We start from the raw sequence: 9,338 nt of genomic DNA, 5'->3' as shown, positions 1-9,338 counted from the left end.
TATCGCTCCACCAAATGTCATTTCACCGTGACTGCTCCTGTCACACTGGCGGTTTAGAGCGAAATAAGATAAGGTACACAAGCTTGGTAGCTTAAAATATGATCTCTTTATTGAATCCATACACAGTAATGTCAGTTTGTGTACTATGGTTTATGGCTAAGGAGCTAAGGCTTATTTTCCATTTTACACATTTTCAGTTGGGTACCAACCAAAACAATCTGCTATCACATGTTGATCCAAACTCAGGTCCATTACACCGCCGGCCCCTAAGTGCTCGACACAGTCCTACAGTTGTCACATATACTGTATGGCATATCTGACAAATAAGTGTGATTCTTTTTCTAAGAGAGACATAACTGTTAATAACTACATCATTACGTACTTATGTCACCACAGCTGATGTTAGATGAGGATGTCACACTTTCATACTACCTGCTTGGACAAAACACTGTCAGGAAATAGGTTCAGTTGAGATCTTGGGCTGACAGTTGGATATTTACAATTAACTGGTAATAAGTCTGTAACTGTGTGTAAACGCAGAAACATCTAAGGAGGTCAGACGGGGTTATTTTGGCTTGGAATTGCATGTTACATCCTAAGGCATACTGAGTGGTGGGGTGAGAAGTCCAGTCCTTGTGAATCACAGTGGCCTCACTTGAATGACATTAACCTCAGAGGAGCCTCCAGCTTTGGAAGTCACATCCAGGTGGTGGAAGTTATCGCTGGTGATAATGAAGACGATGGAAGAGGAGCTGAAGGTCACCCTCTTCTTGGGGCGGTCCCTGCTGCCGCAAGCGCCGGACACCACGATCGGCCGGATGGGGCGCTCAACCGGAGCCAGGGGGCGCTCTTTGAGGCTGCGCTGCAGCCAAGAGAGCCGCGAACAGAGCAGCTGCAGCAAACAGCGTCGGAACTGTGAGAGAATGAGGAGGAGGAGAGCAAAGAGACAAAAGGATGTTATTTAACAAGGAGATGAAATAGCACCCTGTCCTCACTCATTTGTCTGTCAAACACACAAGATGTCAGCCCCTAAGGATGCCACCAAACTAAGACGAATGTGACAATTTCACTCCCACACACACAATAAACGCATTCTGTTCATTTAAGTCAAAGAACACTATGATGCACATTTTATTCTCATTTTGAAATAGGTCTTTTCCCACATTTTGCTGATTTTTCCCTCTAAATAAGGTGAAAAAAAATTAGGTGGAAAATCAAATTCTGATTTTCAAAAAAAATAAAAAATGTTCACAAAAATACTAGTTTCTTTGTAAATCTAAAAATACTTCTTGTTTTTCTACTCAAACCACAAACTGAAGCAGCACTAGAGGAGGCCAAACCATCCCCCCTGTATGAGATGCCATTGATTTGCCCCATTTGCCCATATTAAATTTGAAGTTCTGCTGTGGTCACTGGAGGGGGAAAAAAGATCGACTGAAACCACAGAACTGTCCAGTGAAACACACATACTGTATTCAAGACAGCAGCAACACACACACACCGCTGACTTCACCCTCATCGGCTACATGTAGCAAGAAATAAGTGCTGGAGAGGTACACAGTTTACTGATGTCACATTATATGTACAGAATGACAATATTTCATGATTACAAACCTTTCTGCTCATGAACACATAGATGAGGGGATTATAGGCTGTGCTGGACTTGGCAAAGAACGAAGGGATGATGGCCAGCGTAGGAGAGACCATGCTTTTCCTGCCAAAAGCCTCCATCATGGACACAACAGCATAGGGTGTCCAACACACCAGGAAGCAGGAGATCATCAGGAGAAACATGACCGCGACCTTCTTCTCGTAACGCAAGATTTTGATGATCTGAACCGTCTGGAGGTCCTGGATGGATCGCAGCTACAGGAAACAGAGAAGAGAATAAGAGGCCATCATGAAGAGGGGGGGCGGGGGGGGGGGATGAGGGGGTCATTAGAATTACAGTAGTTGTCAAACTGGTGGGCTGGGGGCATACACGATTATTTAAGATTGGTAATGGCTGACACCTCATGGAAACAAGGTTGCACTAACTCAAAAATAGAGTGGCTGACACTGTGGATTAGCTTATACCCTTCAGCTGAGGAGTTGAGATGATAGAGCATATGGCTATTTTCCAGACTCCCTCAGGACAGTCTACAGCAGCTGATTGAATCACTGCAAGCTTCTATTTTTATTCACGAATTCACAAGCTCTGTTTTTATTTATCGTCCACAGACGGGTGACAAATTAAAGGAAAAACCTGAATAGATGAGTGCAGAAACATAACGAAGGCAGGTGCTTCCACACAGGCGCACTGCATGGTACAATTAAGCACTTAACATCACATCGCTCTCTGTGGTATGTGTAAAAATGCTGAGCAGGCCCAGCTGGATCTGATTTTGTAAACATAAGACTTTGAAAGAGGGTTTCAAAGTCACGGATGACAGGAGCTTTAGTCCCAGAGACTGTTTAACTGGCCATTGTTTCAGTAAGAGCAGTGACTCCTGTGACATCTGTATTTAGATTCCAGAGACTTGACTTGTAGAATCAATGGCGAGGTGCACTGAAGCTGTTGTAAATGCACTAAGACACTTGCTCTGTGCAAAGCAGGCGAAGTGCTTTTCTTTCATTTTCTATCAAGCCAGAAATACTCTGTAGGGTTCAGGCTACTTCTCTTTGAAGATTTTCATAGCATCTCCCAAAATGCTGTGACGTGTGATGAGTCCTCCCAAGGCCTCTGAAGTGCTCAGGGAGTTGCGGAGGGGGCTGAGAGTTTTGTGGTGCTTGAGCTCGAGGCTGTGAGGAAGTAGCAGCTCACAATTCCTACAAGGTTGTGAACACTTCAGGAAGTAAAGATAGCAGCTGCACCAGAGTGTGATGCAGACAGACACCTGGGTCAGTTGATTTGTTTTTGTCATTTACACGTTTGCTTACATATTACTTGTTCAAACACCATAGTGGCCATCTGCTTGGTAGTACAAACAGATGAAGATGATAAAGGTTCCCTTATTTCTAACAAAGAAAGTTCTGTGGTATTTTTTGCAGGAATGATTAACGTAAACACAAAAGCTTAAGCCTCATCCTCACAGCAAGCTCACCTGTCCTCTATGACATCAGTGACACTTAAAGGCTGCACTTCTCCGGCTCAGCACAGGCACAATGAACACTGAGTTTTCCCAATGATTTCCACTGTGCAGAGCAAGGCCTGAAGGCACAGACTCATATTGTGATAACAGAGTCTGTAATGAAAAAGGAGCAAAAAGCAGCACTTGGCCAGCAAAGGTCGAGGAGTTTCTTTTCATTAAAATGAAAAAGTCTGCAAAGTCTGTATCTGTACAGACCTTGGCTGAAAGTAATAACATCCCGAAGATCTTTTTATCAGGCATGCATTTAATACTTCACACCAGTGATTAGAAAAGGCTACACTTCATTTTCTGAAGAAAATGTTTGCGTGTTTGTTGGTAGACATCAGTAAGAGTTATACTGAACCAGCTGACATTTTACCTGAAGTGGCAGTTAAAAGAAGAAGTACTGAAAGAAGTTAAATTTTCAGTTTGCGAGTCAGTCGAAGAGTCAGTTCCACTGTAACCTGAGTGAAGCTGAACTGAAAAGTGCTGAAATGAGTTGTAATATCAAAGTGTGTGTGTGTGGGCGGGGGGGGGGGGGGGGCGCGTTGGCAGTTTCTACATGTTTAATGTTCCCTTCCCAGATTTTGGATTTTGATCAGCAACCCTCCATTCACAAGTCTGTAATTGTTTCCTTTTTGCGGCCTCACTCATTCATCATTTATTAAATATGCTTAAAGCACAACAGAAGAAAGTACATCTCCTTGCCTTACCATTTGCACTGTATAGAGGATGTTCCCGTAGCAGTAGATCATGACACCTACAGGCACAAAGAAACAGGCCAGGAGGAAGAAGAGGATGAAGGAGGCATCATTTGGGTCCTTGGACGCCCAGTCCAGCGAGCATCCCAGCTGATGGATCTCCAGAGTGTAGCGGTTCCACCCCAGCAGAGGAGCCCCCGTCCAGGCTAGGGAGTACAGCCAGATGTGGGCAATGGCCCGCCACGCCCAGGGGAAGTCCACGACCTGCGCATGGACAACCCGGATGTAGCGCTCATAGGCCAGGGCAGCCAAAGTCATGATGGAAACAATGCCTGGCAGCAGAGGGAGAGAGACAGCCACGCTGAGTAACGCAGAGCGCTCAGTGCAGGATCTGGGTCAGTGGCTACTCAGCGTCTCTTAAGACTGAAGGAGTTTCATCATACCCTGTATAAACAGAATTCTGAAAGTCTTGGTTGTGAACATCACATTCACGCACTCTGCAGTGAATCCTTGAAAACTCACAGAAAGACTCTTTACTCCCACACACACATACCTTTAAGACCTTCGTCTGCATTGCACAGCCTGCTTTCACACAAAGTAACACGGTTTGCTTCTAATGCTGCATACATCTTATATTCGAATATTTGCAGCTCTCATGTTCATCCTGTGCATCCTTTTGTTCTCAGTTTTATTTGGCATTTAAGCTACAAACGAAACTGAACTGAAATTGATTCTGCATCTTTTCTGTCAATACACATCAAGCACGTTCACGTAGTCTATATCCTCTATCCAATTACACACTTCAGTACCCTTTTCAAACTCTGTAATTTATTAATATCCATATTCATGAGGACAACACCGGAACAGTGTCAACAAACGGACACACAGCTTACAAACACACTATTACAGGAACATGTTTCACATTATGCACTGAACTTGAGCCACAGCTACCCAGCTAGGGTTTCAGTGGGAAGGACGTGCATTGACAGAACTGCCAGGGCTTATTGCTGCAGCCCTGTCGCCACACAAGCCCTCTGGCCCATGTGTGTGTGTCTGTGTGTGTCGGTCACACTGACACCAGCCTCCACTGGGTAAAACATAAGATATATTCACATGTTCATGTGTAGAGGACACAGATAGTCACGAGATTTATTTATGTAAACCCCAGTTTATGTACTCATCAGCTGTATGTCTCTCTCTCTCTCTCTCTCTCTCTCTCTCTCTCTATCTATCTATCTATATATATATATATGGATGAAGATATAGATATAGATATATATGCATATATAGATAACACCTATGTCAGCAGGGAGCCCTTTATTATGCTCATTTTATCAGCAGGTGCTGGGAGCCAGGCTCTCCATAATTGCAATGTTCATACCACATCATGCCACAGCTAATTGTATGACCTTGGATTTTCTCATGGAAAAATGTCACACAGAACACAAGTAACATTTCAACTGCAGTACTGTACTGTGAATAACACGGGAGGGGCAGGTGAGCCCTCAGGAGGGGGTTGTTACTGTAATTGAAATTTCTATTATCTGCCAGGTTTGTCTTGCCCCTGTGAGTGTGTGCCAAAGCAGCAGGACACCACGTCCTTTCTGTTCAATGTCATCTCAATGATGAAAGAAAACACGCTTACACCATGGATGGAAGAATATTAACTATAGATCTGGATGTAAACCGCAACTTTGCATACTTTGGATTTGAAATTAGGACAGAAGGATGACAGTAAAAGAAGGCAGCCTTCCACTGCATCTCTGTGTTCAGTTTGCTGATAAAGCAGCAAAAGGCTTGCAGGTTTGCACTAATGAGCTAATTATCACACATCCATCCTCCCCAGCTGTAATTCCTAGGGGGGTGGGACCCTGAGAAGGACCCCGAGTGTTCATTCACACTTCAGTGCTGAACACAGTTATGCTGGTCATAAATGGGCAATTGTGTTTCAGTAACAATGGAAGCTGTAGGCGCAATGGAGGAGACAAAAACAGTCTAATATATATGCTCACTTTACATTAGAACATACTGTACTGTTTGATAACAGGAAAAAAAAAAAAGGAAGCACTTCAAGGTCGTTGCATTTTACTGCAGTTCATCATGAGCGGAGGGCGCAGAGGGTCAGTTTTTGAGCCACACTGAATTTTTATCGTCTTCAAATTCTGTGGAAGTGCGCACCAGAGCAAACAGAAAATGGTTCACTATATTTTACAGTTACACAAAAATGTATTAATTATTATTGTTATTATGATTATTTACAATCTATAAGCTTTTTACAGAACATATATCCACGTGAAATATCCTCCTTTCCTGCGTTATATATTGTGAATGAGCTTCTCTCTGCTTTTCACATAATTACATTCTGCTCTTATGTTTGCGTACAGTTCGAAACTAAGATTTAATAAACTCGGCTTGAACTATATTAGTAAAAAGGGTGAAATACACGCTAGTGTAAATAAGTAGTTTTCTCATCTCATTTGCTCTCACCGAATAAGCTGTTGCTGAAGCCGTCCCACACGCATGTTGCCTGGCTCCAAATCCATCCGCCTTTGACGCACGAAGCAAACGTAAAGTTTATTCCGATGACAGAAACCAGAAGATCACTCAAACTTATGTTGACCAGTAACAAATTGGTGGGCGTCCGGAGTCTCTTGAATTTACAGTACAGTATGATGACAACAACGTTATTACAAAAGCCGAATACTCCAATGGTCCCGATGGTAAAAGCCAGAAGTTTGTAGGTGCCAACTGCAAAAAGATAATGTTCTGTACTTCTCTCGGCTCTGGTTTCGTTGGCAGGATTCATTGCGTGGATAAAAACTTGGTTTCCAGCATTGTGCTGCGCTCGCTCTGTCAGCGCGCGGTCTGGACGCGAGAGACTGTCAGGTCCATGTCGCTCCTCCACGCGCTGCCCGCGCCGCTAATTCAAACCAACCCGAGACTGTCGCTTGCTGAAAGTGGGTCAACGTACCCCTCCATGTCAAGTCAGACAGATTATACACGTGGAAAATTCGGCTGCACTTTCAAAGTAAAATCGTTTTTGACCTACATATTTGGCAACGATCACAGGCCTTATTACAGGGTATTTAAAGCTGGTTGAAGAATACATAGGGGGAGCATTTAAGAACATCGTTTCTGAAATACCTGCTCTGATATGACAAATTAATAGATTTACAAATTTACAGTTTCACTTGGAAGCCATGCTGTCTACACCTTCATCTTTCATGCTTTTATTTTGAAACCAAAGTCTCCAAATGATCTCCCGCTTTAGTGTGACCAGCAGTGAGGAAATTGATTTAGTCTTTAATTCAATTATCAAGACCGTCGTCTTATTATGATTTTTTTTAAATTTATACCTCTCCGCCAAGACTGCATACATATTTTACTTATTGTCCAAAAAAAAAAAAAAAAAAAAGTTTACATGTGGTGTTTTGAAATGTTTAAATGTATTTGTGAATGCAAATTACATTCGTTTGCAGTTTGGAATGGACACTTGGAAACCGAATAAAATCTCCAACCATTAACACTCACATTCATAAACAGGCAAACGAGGAACAAGCTCTATTACTAACACTGACAAATTGTCCAGGCTGCTGACAAGAATCAAAACATCTGTTGCATGTTTCTTGTACCCCAACTACTCACTGGGGCCTTAAACTAGTGTCGTGAGGGTCTGCTAGGGTGTACCTGAGGCCCTGTGCGTACGTCTGTGTACCCTCCAATTTCTTATGACCCAAACACCAATATGCTACAACAAGGCAGATGGTGACAGAACATGAAGCGGACTAAAAAGTAGCATAAAGCTACTTTCTGCAACTGGCGAATACTCAAAAGTCTGCTTGGGTCCGAGTGACGTAAATTTGTCATTAGAGGGTGTGCTGACATCCCTGTACCCACCAATTTGTTATGACAAGTCCGAGAGGCCACTATGCCAAGGACAGACTCCAAAGGTCAACCCTTACTATAGTGGACTTGAAAGTAGTATAATAAGAACAGCCATGCGTCTGTGGTTTGAGCAGCTGTCTGTGTACATGTCCACAAGGTAGTATAACTGTGGGCTTACGAATTAATTAAGTATGCCCTTGCCTATAGTAAGTTATAGGTATCTACAACTGTTTTGATCATAGTGGTGAACCTTTTTTTTTCTCCTTTTTTTTGAAAGAAAGAATAATAGGACAGAGTGTGCTCTTCAGAACGGGAGGCGCCAGTGGCAAAAAGTGGCTTTCCACGATGCAAAGTGATGTGTGCATTTTTAGCACGTAGAGCCTCTGTGGGGAGGTCTGACAGTGGTCAGAAGTCACTTCCCAAATCACCAAACGTACAGTTTCACACGCACCAGTTACCAAATGGTGACTACACAGCAACTCTGTTGTGTGTCTATACCTACTGTGACATTTTGGGGGTGCTCTCCTTTCACCAGTTGTTCTTATTTTGTCCACAGAGAAATGTCACCGTGTTGAAATGCTGGATTCCTGCAGCGACGATGTTTGCGTATGACCTCATTTCTCTGTGCCTACAGGTTGATTCAAAATAGAAGATCTCTCTCGAATAACACAAGAGATGAGCGCGTACTCTGAGGATGTGCACAGAGTCCAGAAATGTTTTAATTATATGCTGCAGCTTATCTACTGATCCACTTGTCCTGCTCATTCACTGTTTGAAGGTATTTCATTCAAATTATTGATGACGCTTTCTAATCTTCATATAGTTTCCAGGATTTATGCTGCAGTCTGGCACTGTAATGAAATGTGTTCTCCTTTTTACCACAAGGACGTTATAAAGGGAACTGTGAGCGCTGTGGACAATTGTTTGTTTTCCTGAAATGTGCTGTCACATGTCACATTGCTTTCTTATGATTAATACTGACCTCTCAGTACAAAGAAGGCTGCAGAAGAACATCAGTGTGATAATGCTAATGTGCTGGAAAACACTTGCATCACCAGTGATCCATGGATTTATTGTTCAGACCAGCACCACTTCAAAATAAATAGTGAGATCCAGTTAATAAATAGGTCAGTGGCACTGAAATATCCTCAGGAAATACAATTCCAATATGTGTGGTAAATGCCAGAAGTTGAACATGCTTTATTGACAAGAGATCCTTCAAATCTAGGTCTGGTATGTTCTCTGGAAGTGTCTCTCTTTCATGTGCTGGTTGGTTTAAATGGTTTAAATTTCCTCTTTTGTCTGTGGTTTCTGCAACAAGGTCAAGCTTCCAATCAACGTATTTCTCACAGTCTTTCTATCTGTCCATCTCTCACTCTTTTCCCATTTGTTTTACTGTCTCTCAATTTAATGAGAGGCAATGAACATTCCACTGAGTGGAGTTATTAAAGGTAATCTCTAAGCATATCAGCCTTCAGTCTTTAGCGTACACATAAGCATCTACTGCCGTGCCCCCCGAGATGCAATTACTATAGCATCGCACTCACTCTGCTGTGAATTGGCTCTGTAATGAATTTTTAAGTGGCTTTTCACTGTCACAAATGTCAGTACCTCAGACATGACAAAGCTCTGCACAAGTTCT

The 9,338-nt window shown here is 42.8% G+C and overlaps 1 protein-coding gene across 1 annotated transcript; it reads right to left on the bottom strand.

Moving 5' to 3' along the window:
• Nucleotides 1–93: 93 nt before the first annotated feature.
• On the bottom strand, nucleotides 94–6,753 carry opn3 (opsin 3). Its single transcript, XM_041050014.1, has 4 exons — nucleotides 6,299–6,753; nucleotides 3,824–4,143; nucleotides 1,615–1,866; nucleotides 94–913 (listed from the first exon to the last, which is right to left on the bottom strand). The coding sequence occupies exons 1-4, from the start codon at nucleotides 6,615–6,617 to the stop codon at nucleotides 641–643; spliced, it is 1,164 nt and encodes a 387-aa protein (XP_040905948.1). The 5' UTR covers nucleotides 6,618–6,753; the 3' UTR covers nucleotides 94–640.
• Nucleotides 6,754–9,338: the final 2,585 nt, after the last annotated feature.

The sequence above is a fragment of the Toxotes jaculatrix genome, chromosome 11 (assembly GCF_017976425.1).
Source record: "Toxotes jaculatrix isolate fToxJac2 chromosome 11, fToxJac2.pri, whole genome shotgun sequence".
Lineage (NCBI taxonomy): Eukaryota > Metazoa > Chordata > Actinopteri > Toxotidae > Toxotes > Toxotes jaculatrix.
The sequence above is the reverse complement of the archived record's forward strand: the minus strand, read 5'-3'. Positions and strand labels throughout refer to the sequence as shown.

Coding starts and splice junctions, on each gene's coding strand:
- opn3 (XM_041050014.1), bottom strand. CDS start 6,617: ATGAATCCTGCCAACGAAACCAGAGCCGAGAGAAGTACAGAACATTAT. Junction 4,144..6,298: donor CTTCAGCAACAGCTTATTCG/GTGAGAGCAAAT, acceptor CTCTGCTGCCAG/GCATTGTTTCCATCATGACT. Junction 1,867..3,823: donor TCCTCTATACAGTGCAAATG/GTAAGGCAAGGA, acceptor TGTTTCCTGTAG/CTGCGATCCATCCAGGACCT.